This window comes from Stegostoma tigrinum, chromosome 26, assembly GCF_030684315.1.
Source record: "Stegostoma tigrinum isolate sSteTig4 chromosome 26, sSteTig4.hap1, whole genome shotgun sequence".
Taxonomy (NCBI): domain Eukaryota; kingdom Metazoa; phylum Chordata; class Chondrichthyes; order Orectolobiformes; family Stegostomatidae; genus Stegostoma; species Stegostoma tigrinum.
Genome location: NC_081379.1, coordinates 25823544 through 25841157, shown reverse-complemented (window position 1 = coordinate 25841157; position 17614 = coordinate 25823544). Strand labels below are relative to the sequence as shown.

General features: G+C 39.8%; 1 protein-coding gene across 1 annotated transcript in view; it reads left to right on the top strand.

Annotated features, from left to right (window-relative positions):
* Positions 1–2136: 2136 nt before the first annotated feature.
* vps33a (VPS33A core subunit of CORVET and HOPS complexes) overlaps positions 2137–17614 on the top strand; it is a 35247-nt gene continuing 19769 nt past the window's right edge. The window contains exons 1-6 of the mRNA XM_048556327.2: positions 2137–2253; positions 5173–5238; positions 6896–7023; positions 8030–8219; positions 11437–11553; positions 13021–13195. Coding sequence (XP_048412284.1) covers positions 2137–2253; positions 5173–5238; positions 6896–7023; positions 8030–8219; positions 11437–11553; positions 13021–13195 — 793 coding nt within the window. The remainder of the gene's footprint in view (positions 2254–5172; positions 5239–6895; positions 7024–8029; positions 8220–11436; positions 11554–13020; positions 13196–17614) is intronic.

Sequence of the window (17614 nt, the reverse complement as noted above, 5' to 3'; positions counted from 1 at the left end):
TCAAAATATTTCCACAGTTGTTTACATAGAATCATTTTTATAACATTTTTATTTCATGTTGATAGTGCTGTTAAGAAGGCTTACGGTGTGTTAGGTTTTATTGGTAGAGGGATTGAGTTCCGGAACCATGATGTCATGCTGCAACTGTACAAAATGTTAGTGCAGCCTCACCTGGAATATTGCATGCAGTTCTGTTTGCCCAATTACAGGAAAGATGTGGAAGCATTGGAAAAGGTGCAGAGGAGATTTACCAGGATGTTGCCTGGTCTGGAGCAAAGGCCTTATGAAGAAAGGCTGAGGGACTTGGGTCTGTTCTCATTGGAGAGAAGAAGGCTAAGAGGCGATTTAATAGAGACATACAAGATGATCAGAGGATTAGATAGGGTGGACAGTGAGAGTCTTTTTCCGAGTTTGATGACATCAGCTTGTACGAGGGGGCATAGCTACAAATTGAGGGGTGATACATATAAGACAAATGTCAGAGGCAGGTTCTTTACTCAGAGAGTGGTAAGGGCGTGGAACGCCCTGCTTGCCAATATAGTTAACTCAGCCACATTAGGGGCATTTAAACAGTCCTTGGATAGGCATATGGATGATGATGGGATAAGCGTAGGGGGATGGGCTTAGATTAGCTCACAGGTCAGCGCAACATCGAGGGCCAAAGGGCCTGTTCTGCACTGTATTGTTCTATGTTCTATGTAACATCGGGAACACCTTATACCTTCTTGTGCATTCCAGCTTTAGTCTCCCCAAAGTATGCTGGTTAAGTTCATGGGCTGCAATAACTACTTTCAGCGAGATTTTCACTTCTCTTCAAATGAGGTTAGAGTATCTACTCCCAGGTTGTGTACCCACTCATGTGACACTAACATGCACTATGTCACATCATATATGTTTCAGATGTTAACCTCATCCATCTCAACTACAGAAAGTTTTGAGATGATGGGAACTGCAGATGCTGGAGAATCCAAGATAACAAAATGTGGAGCTGGATGAACACAGCAGGCCAAGCAGCATCTTAGGAGCACAAAAGCTGACGTTTCGGGCCAAAACCCTTCATCAGAGAGCTGAAGGGTCTAGGACCGAAACGTCAGCTTTTGTGCTCCTAAGATGCTGCTTGGCCTGCTGTGTTCATCCAGCTCCACACTTTGTTGTCTTATACAGAAAGTTTCTCCAATTTTCCCTTAAACATAAGTTTACATTTCTATGCTGCATCAACAGAAAATGAGTATTGGGAAGATTCACAACTTTGTGGGAGAGGGGAGCCAGTGACTGACAACAGGGACTCATTTGGAGCTGGAGTTGGGTTTTGAGTCAAGAGAGTTCTTTTTTATTTATTTGTTTATTTGTGAGTTTTGGGTAGTATATTTCTGCCCGTCCTGGCTTACAATAATTCAATTTAATTATTTACCAACCTAGTCTTTTAGCATACAGTACAGTTGTCAGAAAAAAGTAAACTGAAAGCTGTCACTCAGCACTCCAAGTATAATTGTAGATTGAGTTCTAATAGCATCAAATTTTTTTCTTGTGTTACTGTCAAAGACCTAGGGCTGTCTTATTAGATTTGCTGTTATTTCACTGTTGTCGTGCCGTGAATGCCACTAACTTAGTCAAAAATGCAGAATAAAATCACGCAACAGCAGGAAGGCAGCAAGATCCAAAAGAGGTGACTGCCTTGATTCTAAATGCCATCTGCCTGGTCTTCACTGGACAGGGGGAGTTTGGTTTGTTCGAGTTCCTTAAATTCCCATGTATTATCAAAACATAAAACTTGAATTTGTTTAGTGATGGTTGCACTGACACTTCAATTTAATTTTAAGCTTCTCTTCCCAAATGAATTGTGTGAGATTTTGGGATGGGGACGTTTGTCGTGATGTTGTGACTCAGATAACTGGAATGGAACCAAAATTAGTCCTCAATTTTAAATAGCGTTTATGCAAAAAGCAACACTGTTGAGTTAGTATTTTACATGCGTTCCCTGTGTAGTAACAGGTATATACAGCGTTCGTTAGTTATTGGTGAATTGAGTTAGATTGACCGAGACCTCAGTACATAAGCGCAGCAACTCCAACAGAACACGGTTACACGCCCGTGATGGACAGCTCAGGTCACGTGGGGCGGTGCCCGCCGTGTCACATGACCCGGCTCAAGATGGCAGCGCACCTCAGTTACGGAAGAGTGGTTCTTAACAACTTGCGAGAGGCGGCCCGCAAGGAGCTGCGCGAATTTCTGGATAAATGTGAAGGCAGCAAGGTCTGGGGGGGGGGGAGGATTTAGAGTGCTCGATACTCGCGGGAGCAGTCCGATTCCTGAAAACTCAGTTCTCCGGACCCCTCCCCCTCGGGATAAAGGATAGGTCGGCCCTGTCCAAAATTGAACCCTTCCCGGAGAGGAGGATAGCTCCCTTGGCCCATCTCAACTCCCGGCGTAGGGGGCCCTTCCAAGCATTAACTGCTCTGGGGCAAGGTGGTCCTTTCCAAAATTAACCCCCGAAACCCTGGGGGGAAGAGGACCACCCCAATCCATCTCGGCCCCTGTAATCTTTAGGGGCAAGTGAACCTGTTGCAATATTGAAACCCTCGATCCTGTGTCAATTAATCCTGAGAAATCTGTTAACAGTCTGCTTTATTATGAGAATACTGAACTGAACAATTGCTCAACTTTAGGAAGATGGGTGTGCAACGTTCATGGTGGACACCTATTCATGGAGTAATTAATTTTTCCTAATGTTTTTAAGGATTCTGTTTTTATGAAGCGTTATTGATTTTTTTTTTGACAGAGCACCGTTTTTCTTGTTACGGTTTCCGTTCTTCAGGAAATGAATTTGTAATGTTGTCAAACAGTTGTATTCTTGATCTTTCTTCCCTCCTAAATAAATCCACAAAACAGTTTATATCATAAGCTGATTTATTGGTTGAGTCAGCTTCCTCAAATGTGAAGTAAATAAAAATGCATGATATACATTTGTCACAAGACTAAAATTGACTTTCTCAGAAGTAGAATTAAGAAATTAAGATGCCTTAAAACAAGATTCTGTGTTTGCATTCTTTCACAAAATTTTACTCAATCCTAATGTTTTTGTATATTTCTTTCGTACCACACCACTAGGTTGATCTGTTGATTCTTTTAGCCCTTAGTTTGAAACTTGTGCCTTTTCCCTTCCTTCCTGCTGCCATCCCCATATTTAAAAAGAAGCCAAGTTGGAACCTAAGGTGTAAATGGGAAATATCACTTGATGTAGGAAGAAAAGCAAAGTTATTGCTCCAACTTGCATGGCTGTATGTGTAATAAGTAGAGCATGCTAAAGAAATAGTAGGCTTTAGACCAGTAGCATGGGGAAGTCTATGTTAGGTTGGAAGGCAGGACTGGTAAAGGACATGCAATAATGGTACAAACAGAAGTGAGTGTTAGCGGGACAGTAAATAAGTACAATATGAGATGATGGAGCTGTATATGTCAACAGCAAAACCAATACAGCATCTTCCTAAAAAAATTATGGAGTTGTGCTTATGATATGAAATCATTGAACTCGGGTATTGAATTTAGAAAATTGTAAAGCTGTGAACTGAAAGATGAGAAGCATTGGAACTTTATAGGACAGTATTGGTGGTCCAGGATTGGAAGTTCAAAGTGGGAGGTTTAAAAATGGCAAATGACTGAAAGCTCATGGTGAGGTTTGTAGATTGAATGGAATTTATTGGCAGTCATCTGTTTTTGTATGATTTTTGTTTTGCCATGACATTTCTGCTGTGCTAAAGTTCCAGTATCTGTAAATTGATTTTTTTTTTGTTTTTCTCTAGTTACTGTGTTGCAACACGATATGTTCATTTATGTCACAATGACTTGTTATTAATTTAGTCATGCTCACATTACTTCAGAGCAGCAATAAATTTTGTCAATGGTTCAATTTTAACTGACATCTTTACACCTACAAAGATGATGGATATATTTGTGAAATCTTCGTAAAGTGCTCACCTGATGGGTGGTGTCTGGTTCATTGAATATAGCACTATAAGCTTTCTAAGCCTAAAGAGTCTTTATGTTTTAGTTCAAAAGTGTGAGCAAAGTCATATGGTTTAATATTTAGTATTGCATTATCTCTTTTCCTTTATGCCACTTTCTTAAAATTCTGTTTATTTTGAGTCACAGTTAATCTTTACTGTATTGAATATCAGAACAACCTGTTAACTTTATCTCTTCAGGTAGATAAAAATCTAGTGTAAACACACTTTTTTTGTCTCATCTGATGTTACTTTTAACAAATGTGGCATAATACCTCTTTGTTCAGACAGTAATTATTTTTCTGCAACTGCACGTTAGAATGCTTTCAAATAGTTCAGAAAACAAAGGAGCTGAAATAAGAAATGACACAACGACCCCTTAAGATGTCTCTTTGCTTTTTTGGTTGTTGAGTGGTCTATCACTGTTCTGAAAATCTGGAACATTTCCTGCTACAAGATTCCAAAAATTAGCTTAATGAAGAAGGATGCTGGAACATAGTACAATATGGTATTTTTTGGTATTCTTAAAATATAGTTGTTTCCTTGTGCTTCTCATTCTTTAAACTGGAAATAATGATGAAATAGTTTTTGTGAGAATCATGTGTAAATTGTACAGTTGCCTTATTTGACCTCCTATCCTTAGACTATAAAACTTTGCAATTGTACCAGATGCCCTAGTGTGCAAAGGACAAGAACTCAACATTTTTATCCTGATTTCAGAGGTGTAATGGTCAAAACATTTTTGATACTTCATAATTTTAAACCAAGGCTAATTCACAGTGTTCTTTCAGGGAAAGAATCCTGCTGTCTTAACCTGATCTGGCCTATATCTTAGTCCAGTACTACACCATTGTGGTTAACTTTTCAATGTCCTTTCAAAATGGTCTAGAAAAGCACTTTTTTTTTCATATCACATTCCAAATCGCCTAAGGATGAGCAATAAATGTAAATCTTGCCAGCAATGCCCACGTCCTAATGTCCTGAAATTTTTCAAAATAGGAATGAGTTTACACTTTAAATGTCTGTTTTCTCTACTTCCTAAGTTACTGATAGCTGAATATTGTTGGAGGTGGTTTATCTCAATGCTCCAAGTGAAGGTACAAGACCATTTGAGAATACTGGACCTTGTGACTTTCTGGCATTTGGTTAGCTGTCTGTTTTTCTCACATAGGCAATAGTTTGGGATGAGTATCTTACTGGACCATTTGGATTGATTGCTCAATATTCCCTATTAAAGGTAAATGACTGCTCGTTTGTTTGCTACATTTTGGGCAATTTGAATGACCAATATTGCTATGTCTTTTAAAGTTTTGGCAAAGATCTGTAGCTTGGGTTATGGATGAGGTTGTTGACTTGCTTACCTGGCTAGCTTGTTTTTTGTTCAGACATTTCTCAACATGCTCAGTGACATCATCAGTGGACCCTCCAGTGAGGTGATGTTATTGTACTCCACTCGGAATTTATACAGTCTGGTCCGTTATGATGAGTATTGTCATTTCTGGTTTTGATCTATGTGGGGCCCAATGAAGTAGGAGTGCAGAACCATGTCTCTAGGAATTCCTGTGCGTGGCTATGTTTGGCTTGTGACAAAGTAACCCAAAGTACAGAATTGGACCCCATATACAAACCCATACAGATCAAAACCAACAATGACACTACTCACCATGATGGTGAGTGCTGTATAAATTCAGCAGAGTAGAACACCACTTCACCAGAGACTCCACTGATGATGTCACCTAGCATGGTGACGAAATGTCTGATCAAAATCGAACCGGTGAGCGAGAAAACACCCTCATTGATATGTTTAATGCTAAGAAATAAAATTACATTTTCTTGACTTATTTTCCAAAGAAAATTCATTATCGAGGTAGTTGATTGAGATTGGAAGCTAACCTGTCTTCACTCTATAATATAAGTTTTGCATAGATGACATGTTTTCTACAAAATAAACAATTTGGAATAACTAAGAAATATTCAGCATTGCAGGAACTTATTTTGAAACATAGCTTCAGCAGATTGTATCAGAGATAATGGGAACTGCAGATGCTGGAGAATCTGAGATAATAAAGTGTGGAGCTGGATGAACATAGCCGGCCAAGCAGCATCTTAGGAACAAGAAAGCTGACGATTCGGGCCTGGACCCTTCATCAGAAAAGGGGAATGGGGAGACGGGTCTGAAATAAATAGGGAGAGAGGGGGAGGCGGATCGAAGTTGGATAGAGGCGAAGATAGGTAGAGAGACACAGACAACTTACAAGAGAGTTGCAGTGGAAGAGAGATCCCCTGAGATTCCTCTGGAGGGAGGAGGGTAACTTCTTCAGGTTAGGCCTCCCAGTGAGGTCACACTGCAAAGTCTCTTCCAGAGATGCCTAACCTGAAGAAGTTACCCTCCTCCCTCTGGACAAACCTCGGGATCTCTCTCCCACTGCAACTGTCTTGTAACTTATCTGTCTCCTGTCCACCTATCTTCTCCTCTATCCACCTTTGATCCGCCTCCCCCTCTCTCCCTATTTATTTCAGACCCCTCTCCCCATCCCCCTTTTCTGATGAAGGATCTAGGCCCAAATTGTCAGCTTTCCTGTTCCTCAGATACTGCTTGGCCTCTGCGTTCATCCAGCTCCACACTTTATTATCGCAGATTATATGTTATGCTATGAAGATAACGGTGCCACTAAATATTTGAGCAATTCTGAGAATCTGTTTGTTTGGGTGTGTAACATTTTTTTCTTTCTAACAAAGATCTTGAATTTTTAATGTAATATCCACCTCCGAACAGATTTATTTACAGGATTTTAAGAACTAGTCTGTTTTTCCGAGGTGTTTGATGTAGCTTTTCTCTTCAGTCTTGAAGGTTATAATACTTACAGCAATACTGATGTTTAATACTCTTTCAGGAACATGAAGTTGATAAAATGTTTACCCTGAAGGAAGGGCGTATACCTCCAGCTGAAGTCAAAAACATAATTTTCTTTGTGAGGCCTAGATTGGAATTAATGGATATTATTGCTGATAATATTCGTTGGTATGTGATCTTAAGTTTTAAACTAATTATCTTTTATTTAGAATTTTTCATATTGTTTTTCTATCAGTTAGTGTAAGGTGTTAAAACGAGTACTGTACTCCAGATTGGTGGTCTGATCTCTGTGCAGCCAAGGACAAATGTTTAAACTGTTTTGATTGTTTCCCATCAGATTTAACGGTTACCTCTATAAGCCGGTCATTTCAAAGTTTTTTGTTACATAAAGATGTAAAGAAATACCAGATAGCACGCATCCTGGCTGCTTTTTCAGTGCATTGTGCACCTCTCTAGAGGATGCTGCATCTGAAAGGAAAATATCTGTTTCTGCCCTTTTTATCAAGTTGAATAGTCAGTTGTTGGAACTGCTGGCCTATGAACTTTTTCCATTACTAGAAAAATGACCTGGAAAATAATCACTGTCTGGTTTAAATACTGGTGTAATAGTGATTAAATTATTGTTGTAACTGAATCACCATCTTTTAGTTTCTAACTGAATCCCCAAAGTTTTAGGGTAATCGCTTATTCAATGATTGTACAGTATGAAAACTAGAGAATAAGAGCTGAACTCATTAGCTGTGTTTAGAAAGAAATCTGCACATATGTTTTAATATTAGAGATGGTAGAAACTGCCGATACTGGAGAATCTGAGATACTAAGGTGTAGAGCTGGATGAACACAGCAGGCCAAGCAGCATCAGAGAAGCAGGAAAGCTGACATTTCAGGTCTGGACCCTTCTTCAGATTAGGCACACAACATACTAGGTTTACATACTCTAAGCAATGGTACGAGTACTGTGTTTTCCCACCCTTTTTGATTTGAGACTGGATTAAATATCCCTAGATGTAATTAATCTTTAAAGTAACTGGTAAGGCACAGTCACTTGCCACAGGAAAATAAGAATATGAAACCAGAGTGGTAGAAATGAGACTTGAAATTCAGCTTAGTTTGGCTCTGAATGTTGTGAGGTATTACCTGGAGGCATTAAATCTCAATTTCTTTTTTATTTTAGCGAACACAAACATCATGGTCCTCACAGAGATTTCCATATTCTGTTCCTTCCTCGTCGAAGTCTCCTTTGTGAACAGCGACTAAAAGAACAAGGATTATTGGTCCACTTCACCCATATAGAAGAGTACAGCCTGGATTTAATTCCATTTGATAGTGATCTAATGTCCATGGAAGCTGAAAGTGCATTTAGGGTAACTGGTTATCACCTTCTTTCCATTGCAATGTCTTAAGTTTTACCTTAAGTATTGCACAACAGATCTCTGTCCAAATGAACTTGTTGCAATTTAGGCTTTTTGTATTGTTTACTTGATTAGATAAACCAGTTATATTTTCCACAGTGTGTTCTGAATGGCTTCTGATTGCATTACATGTGGTAATATATGCACTCTGTACAATGGCCATTGCTATTGGGTTCAGTTGTGATGCCTGTTCGGATGGAATTTAGCACTTGAGCCTAATGTACAAGATTAGGTGTAAAAGCTAGGAGCCAAAGACCCACGTTTTGCAGTTAGTGCTGAAACTGGGTCACGAGCCACTGACTGTTCTGAGAAGTAGTTTGTTGAATGCAGTGTGATTTCACCTTCTTGCTGCAGCATGGTCCCCAGTTGAGACAACCAGCAAAGTATGTTCTGAGGTGAAGTTGTGCCCCCTAATCTCTTTCAGCTGAAAATATGTTCCCTTAGGTCAGTCTTCAGCTCAAAAACAAGAGCGTATTATGATTTAAATAATTTTAAACAGTTTGAAACTTTTAAATTCTTCAACAAACTTACACTGCCTCTGGGGTCATCTTGGACATATTGCTTTGATTTTGAACAAATGTTCTGGGTCCTCATTGAATCCTTTAACTTGAAATACATAAAACAATGAGAGAAAAGAGTAAACAGTACTTTTGTTTTTAAAAAAATCGCTAAGAACTGTCTATGTTGGAAATGAGAAAACACAAATTCAGTTCTGAAAAAGGGTCACTGGACCTGAACTGTAAACTTTGCTTTCTCTCCACATATGCTGCCAGACCTGCTGTTGGTCCAGCAATTTCTGTTCTTGTTTCCATAAAGTGAATTCTGTCCGCTTCTCCCCACTTCACGAGTAGCACACAAATCTATCTCCGTCTTTCTGGACTGCAGCTGCACCTGAAACCATCTTCCCCACATCCCCTTCACCAAATCCTCAACCGTGTAGAAGAAGCAAAAGCTAGGATTTATAATTCTTATTATATCACTAAGATACAGTGCTTTCAGAAAACAAGTACAGCATTCACAATCCTTCTATTTGAGACCTGCCAGGGACTTCACTGTCCAAGTTGTATGCTTTGATCTCAAATAGAAACTATTTTTCATAATTATTTGTTAAACTGAGTAGAAAGTTTCCATAGTTGTATCTCCAGAGCAACATGAACCAATAATTCCTTTTGGGAACTGAAAATGTAAAATGGTTTCTGAGAAGTCAGCTCTCCCATGTTAAATAAACATCGTTGCTACATTAGCTATGAATTGTTTAACATCCGAATTTTAACTTCTGAGGTTTAAACACATGCTTTAAAAGTATACTGTTCTTTAAGAATGACTTTATTTTTATTTGACCGCTACTGAAATATGGCAATATACTGAATACCAATACTTTATTTGCCTGTAGTTTTGAAGTTTGTCTTTCATGCAATAACTTTGCAATCATGATTAGAATTCGTACTTGAAACCAACATGATTGAAAAGGATGTAAAAATTGTGCTAAGTTCAACACTTTTGTTGTTATGCACAGAATATATTATTTATATCAGCCATTTTCTGATTATTCCTACAAAGTATTTATAATCACTCAAGCTGAATTTTACTGCCAAGTTACAATTTGCCCTAATTTTTCAACAAAGGTAGACACTTTTCTTTCTTTCTTTTAGTTCAGAAACACAGGGCATAAGAGGAGAAGAATTGGCTGAGCAGTGTCCAGAGCTCAAAGTAATGCGTACCTAGAAAACATAAGAAAACATAAGTTAGTGTGTGCATTCAGCATTTTATTGTTTCTTTAGAATTGTTAATGCAACCTAAACTAAACATTTAAACACTGGGGAATTGATAGTGTGGCAGTGTACTGGCCTCTTGATAGAAGCAGCTTTTGAAGGTCAATCAACAGTTCAAGATTAGAGCCCAATGTTTGACTCTTGAGAGTCTGCACCAGTATTTGCAGTATTTTTCTGTATGTCAGCAGTGCTGAACTTTTCAGTGTTCATGGCTACTAACATCACAAAATTTAGATTAATGTAATTGCAAGAAAGATGTATAAACACGCAATTATTTGCCCAGTGTTGCAGTTCCTTCTGTCTTTCAAAGTTTGCGATGGATTTTTCTTGGAGCGATTAAATTAGTAATTTGTTCTTTGAATTCTCCCATAATATATTCAAGAATTCCAGTTTTACAATTTATTCCATATTTGTAGCATTTTCCTCCTCAGTCTTCACTTTCATTTACAGCAGCTGGACAAGTGGATTTGTTTTCTAAATAAACTAGAGCTTTACTAACAGTACAGTTTAATACAAAGGGCCAGCTGTTATATTAACCACTCATGCTGAAGTGTGATAAAGTTGCGCTTGACTTTGGCTGCTTATTGAACTATTTTTCCAATCTACCTGCTCAGAAGCAGGTGGCATTTGAACCCAGGCCTCCCAGTTCATGAGTAGGACCATTACCACTACTATGCCAGAAGAAGGCCCTAGTTGCTGTTTTTTAAAAGTTGCCTTTTGAGAGTTGATGAAATTTCGAATGTCTAGAATGTTAACCCTTTGTTAAAACTAAAGGTAGTGTACCTGTTTGAGTAACCCGCCAACACTGTACACACGCATGAATAAATAGTTGACAGCGAGGTGTCAGAAGACCCACTGTGTTTACAGAATTATTTGTATCATACATCACCATGCTAGGGAGAAGCAGGAGGGGAAAAATGATATTTTTATTTTGATTTTTTTTTGGGGGAGATGTGGAGAAACCTAGACACTAGCTAGAGCTTTTGCATATTGCTCCAGGACCACTTCTGATGGTATCCTCAGATCTGCTATGATCCATGGATGAACAGAAGCATGCACCATATCTGTCTTCAAGCTATATGGACAGTTAGTGTTCTGATTCAACATCTACCATCCATGTCTGCCTAGCTTTGCTTGGGAACCTAATGTTCTCACATTATCTCAGACATTTGATAATGTACATTTCAATAATTTGCAATGCATACTATGCTAACATTTTCCAATGTTTGGTATATTGGTACATTTACAGATGGGGCCATTTCTTTCCTTTTAATGTTAAAACCTAAGTTTATACTGTTTCTAGGAGCCCAGTGAAATGTATAAATAGCTAATCTAGTTTATTGTTGTTTGTTTTTTTTGTAAAGCAAGGCTCTTAACGTTTTGTTATTTGCAAATAGGAGTGTTATCTAGAAAATGACCAGACCGTCTTATTCAGTGTTGCCAAAGGACTGATGACTCTGCAAGCTTTGTATGGAACCATCCCACAGATATTTGGGAAGGGTGAATGTGCACGGGTAGGTTCAAACTCTACTGGATGGATGTTTTCATGCTCTTTCTTGTCATAGAGTCACAGAGCATAGAAACAGACCCTTCGGTCCAACTTGTCCATGCCATCCAAGTTTCCCAAACTAACTTAGTCCCATTTGCCTGCACTTAGTCCATGCTTTCTAAACCTTTCCAATTTATGTACGTATCCAAATATCTCTTAAATGTTGTAACTGTAACTGTATTTACCACATCCTCTGGCAGTTCATTTCACATACAAACCACCCTCTGTGTTGAAAAGGCTGCCTCTCAGGTCCCCTTTGAATATGACTGCTATGGAAAATACTGTTCGTTCACAGGAATGAGAGAATGTATCTTGCAGTGAGACTTACAAAAGGTCCATTTGTGAGTTTTCAGGAAACAGGCTTGGAGTTGGCTCTGAACAGATGTTCAGAAAGTTGTTGAAACACAGTGGAATTGTGTGTCAGGACCATGTGGAATCCCTGACACAATAAACCCTGTGGGAATTCAGAGAGTTCCAACCCAATTAAGCTTAATATTTACTCAGGAAACATGAGAGAAGTAAAAACCTACTCTTACTTTGGTAACTGTATTAAACTGAACCCACAACTTGCTCTGCCAGTTATCTCTCCTCACAACCAGGCAGTGACCCTCTCAACCAGAACCCCAACCATTCACTCCCCACTACCAGTATGACATCCCATCCTGACAGTCCCCAGAGCTGACATTCCTTCCGATCTGTCAAAATGCCCTGACCCTTGAGCTGAAGTGACATCTGCTGGCCTGACTACTTTCTCGTCACTGCCCATTCTTCTCCCCCCACCCCCTCCCCTTTAAGAAAAATAAAGCTCTGCCGAACCTGACTGACTGCCAACTGAACCTAACCACAGATTCATTTATGGGGCACCCCAGCATGTTATCCTACCTGGCACACTACCTCTCAGTTGTGTGCTGGCCTTTTCACTGGAGCTGTCCGAGTGTCTGGTTGTACAGTTGGACATCTAAGTCACAGGACACAGCAACTTACTGCTGCAAAAGTGGGCATGGTTTCTACAAAGATTTTCTTCACTGCTTGATTTGTGAATTCGTAAGTAGTTTGTAATAGGTAACCCTCATCTAAGAATCTCCCATCCTGGAGACATCCAAAGATATATTTCTGACCATGATCAGAATGTCTCGGCCTATGTTCCTCCCAACAGCTGTCACCTTCCCTCTCTTTCCCAAGCTGCATGTGGTCTGTTATTTGAAGCTTGCCCAATCTGCTGCAGTTGGTATTTAATCAAGTCCTGTTTCCACATCATTTGTTCCTGGTTTGCAATCTGCTGCCATTGGCTTTGACTGTCCCTTTAGAGACAAATGTGTTCCCAATGGCTGGTAGTAAGCTGGGGGGTCTGTTAAGGAATGAAGATGTGTAATATGAAGTTTTGGCTCGAACAGTCAGTTTCATAATTTTAACCCTTATTGTTTCTTCACAGCTTGTGGCAAATATGATGCTAAGAATGAAGAGAGAATTTGCTGGGACGCAGAACCAGATTTTACCTGTCTTCGATAAACTCCTGTTACTTGACCGAAATGTTGACTTGTTAACGCCCCTGGCAACGCAACTGACCTATGAAGGACTTATTGATGAAATATATGAAATTCAAAATAGTAAGTTCTTAAGAAAGACTGCAAATGCTCCTGCACTTATAATTGACAGCCGTTTAGCATTTCATTCCTCAGCTGTTGCAAAAGATTTAACATAATAGCTTGTAAAGTATTTGGACTCCAAGTGTTTAAAAATTCTTGCATGCATCTTGCATCCTAATAGACTCTAAATTTCTGAAAATTGTGTTGAAATTCAATGTTTGTTTGTATCCTTTTTGTACTGAACAAGATGGAAATCTATAACTGGCAATTGGAATTTATGGAGTACGTAGTTCAAAAGTTGCTAGATGGCATGTTTCAGTTTGCCCAACAATGGGGAAGGAACTTATTGCAAAGCTTTCAGTAGATCACTTCAAACAGTTTGGGGGAATTACTGAAGAGAAGTTCAAAGGATACATTTGTTGGAGAAAGGTGTAGACTCCACTAGAAGTGTTGCAGTTAGCAATGCTGCTGGGAAAACTGCTGAATTACACACAGATTTTTGTGCAGGGGACTCAGTGAGGAGTCAGAGTGTTGGCTGGTTCTGTGCAGTTACTTGGGAAGATGTTCAAGGACCTGCTGTGTGTCTGAGTCGGGACTCTGACCTGAGGAACTGAGAAAGTGGGAAGGCCGCTGGCTGTGGTACAGAAGAAGCAGTGGGGGATTTGGAAGGAGTCCGTGAGTATTAATCTGTCAGTACAGCTGAAGAGGGGGCTGCTGAAATGTCCACAGCTAGTATTTGCTGTATGCCACTAATCAAGGCTGGAGCTTGAGGGGGACAAGCTCAAGTATATTTAGCATGAGAGTTGAAATTAAGTTTGTGAATGCATACTGGTGTGCTGTTTGTGTTCGGGGGAGCTTAGACCTGGTGAAGGAGGGTGATTGACCAGAACAGAAGCTCTTGCTGAGGCAGTCAGTGACAAAGCAGCTCTTGAACAAAGATTTTAAAGCCATATTGCCAAAAGTAAAGAATTCTGATCACTTTTGAAGTTTACTGAGAGTTGATGACCAACCAATTTGTTGAGGTTTTTAGGGAATTGCAAAGAAATCTATGGGGATCTGTCCTGATTGTGTATTTGTTATTTGATATGTGCTGTACGGTGTTCAATCTGTTCCCCATAGTAACCACATATTAATTCTAGATGTTAGAAATAAGTTATCCGCGTATGTAGGTTGTACAACTGTTCTAATTGTGAATTTTTTTCAAAACCATGGAATCTTTGTGGCTTTAGTGAGTACCCTGTATCTCTCCGTTTTAAACTAAGCTACTGGCTCCCAGTAGGTCATAACATAAATTTAGCAGTCTAGTCTAGGGTCATAACCGGTTTTAGGCAGAGGTGATATTTAATTTTGTTGTCACTCGATTTAATCAAACTTCCTTGAACCTTAGTGAGTTTGCAGATGACACCAAAATTGGAGGTATAGAGGACAGCGAAGAAATTTTCCTCAGAATGGCCATGGGCTAATAGCTCAGGGTGGCTGATGGAGTTTAATTTAGGTAAATGAGGTGCTGCATTTTGGAAGACAAATCAAGGTAGATCTTGCATACTTAATGGTAAGGTCCTGGGGATTGATGCTGAACAAAGAGACCTTGGGGTGCAAGTTCATTGTTCCTTAAAAGCGGAATTGCAGGTAGACAGGGTAGTGAAGAAGGCACTTGGTATGCTTGCCTTTATTGGTCCGTGCATTGAATATAGGAGTTGGGAGGCTGTGGTGTGACTGACCAGGACACTGGTTAGGCCACCATTGGAATACTGCATTTAATTCTGGTCTCCATGCTCTAGGAAGGATGTTGTGAAACTTGAAAGGGATCCAAAAAGATTTACAAGAATGTTGCTAGGGTTGGAGGCTTTGAGCTATAACGACAGGCAGAATAGGCTGGTGCTACTTTCCATAGAGTGTCAGAGGCAGAGAAGTGACCTTATTGAGATTTTTTAGTATCGTGAGGGGCATTGATAGGGTAAATAGTCAAGGCCTGTTTCCTGGCATGGAGGAGTCCAAAACTAGAGGGCATAGATTTCATGTGGGGGGGAGAAAGAGAGGGACAACATTTTCACACCGAGGTGGGGGTGAGGGGTGGTGGGGTCTGTGTGGAATGAGCTACCAGAGGAAGTGGTGGAGGCTGGTACCATTACAACATTTTAAAAAGCATCTGGATTGCTTTTGAATCGGAAGGGTTTCAAGGGGTATGGGTCTAGATTAATTTAGGATATCCAGTCAGCATGGATGAGTTGGACCAAAGGGTATGTTTCTGTGCTGTATATCTGTGACTCTATGACTGTAGAATCTTGCAAGCCCGCATTCTGGTTGAAGATATTCTGTTGATTCTGGGATAAATTCACTGCAAAGTGTTGCTGAGCCGTTGAGACTAAGAATGTTCCAGATTCGGTCATTGAGTTAACTAGTCATATCCGGTGTTAGCAAGGATACAATGAACCACCTTATCTCTAAATCAACATGGGTTCCTGCTCTTTGCAGTTAGTTGAGCAGTACTTGCAAGTGATGTGTGGCTGACACTGCAGTTGGAACTGGTAGTATTTCGACCCTAAATGAATAGCCTGCTGATGCTCACTGTTTAGACTCTCTCATCATGAATGATCACAGTCAAGTTACAGGAATTGAAAGTTTTTGCAAGCTCCCCTGCTACTTTATCGTTTGCCTCACTCAACAACATGAGATCCATTTCATCCAATCCTCGTGATTTGTCAACTTTTAAGCTCAGCCTGAATCAATCTTGGCAGTAGTACAGAATAATCTATTATTACTTGGTTAGAAAGGCTTTAAGCTTCAACAAATCAGAAATGCTGCTTGTGTTCACAAACATCAGGATGCCTCTGTTTTTCTCTCCACAGCTGGTGAGTTTCCCCAGAATTTAGATTTTATTTCCGATCTCCAGCATATGTAGTTGGTTGTTTTTAAACCCAAAATAAATACATTCTGAAAAATACTTCCCAATAGAATACTTTGAACATCCAAGTACAATGAAGAAACCTCGAAGAGGAAATTTAGTGTGATTTGGAACTTTGAGTTTCTACGACCTATTCTGATCCATAGATGGAAGTTATCTATTTAGAGATCCTGGAGATATTTTGTTAGGATGATCACTTAAGTGCCTCTTGTTTCCAGTAGAACAGAATAAATCCAACTATTGATTGCGAATAACTATAACTGTTCAAAGATGACAGTCTTTCCAGTATAACAAAGTGTGAAGCTGGATGAACACAGCAGGCCAAGCAGCATCTCAGGAGCACAAAAGCTGACGTTTCGGGCCTAGACCCTTCCTCAGAGAGCTCTCTGATGAAGGGTCTAGGCCTGAAACGTCAGCTTTTGTGCTCCTGAGATGCTGCTTGGCCTGCTGTGTTCATCCAGCTTCACACTTTGTTGTCTTGGATTCTCCAGCCTCTGCAGTTCCCGTTATCTCTGATCACATTCTTTCCAGTAGCTTGTTTTGCTGCGTTAGGTGCAATACGATGTGTTAGTCAGTGAGACAAAAGTTTTGTTCTCAACAAGCAATTCAACAAATTAGTAACTCCCATCAGCGCTTTTGGCCTTAAGCTATGTCCTTGAATGATGTTAATGGAGGCTCAGGGATGGAAATGCAAGATGTCATTGACAAGTTTGCTTAAATGAAAATATCCAGTTATGTAATTATTACCCACTTTGTTTTGCCTAATGGAAAACGTCTAGATTTTATTTTCAGTGCAAAAACTAGCCGATTTAAAAACAGAAATGGTTCAGTCTGTATGACATGATATGATCCCTTGTTTTTATTAGATTAGATTACCTACAGTGTGGAAACAGGCCTTTCGGCCCAACAAATCCACACTGCCCATTGAGGCAGCCCACCCCGACCCATCCCCCTATAACCCACACACCGCTAAACACTATATGGGCAATTTAGCATGGCCGATCCACCTAACCTGCACATCTTTGGACTGTGGGAGGAAATCGGAGCACCCGGAGGAAACCCGCGCTGACACGGGGAGAACGTGCAAACTTGACACTGACAGTCGCCCGAGGCTAGAATTGAACCCGGGTTCCTGGCGCTGTGAGGCTGTGGTGCTAACCACTGAGCCACAGTGCTGCCTTGTTCTTTATAATGTGTGTAGATCTGTTTGTCATCATTCATTGTTTGTTGTGATGAAGTGCCCATCACAATTCTGGCAAAATATCAGTTTACTGTGGAATGTTTTTATATATGTCTGGACAATTTGATTTATATTTCTTCTGTGCTTTATTAACATGTAATTAATGTTTTTTAAAAAAATTCTTGGTTAAATTGGATAAAACTTTATTGATCTGTGCAGAGATGTACAATAGCAACTTGCATTTTGTATAACACTTTTGCTGTTGTATAACATTTCAAAAGATTCCACATCAAACTCCATACGTATGTATTAGGACCATTGATCAAAACCATGGCCAGAAGAGAAGGTTTTAAGG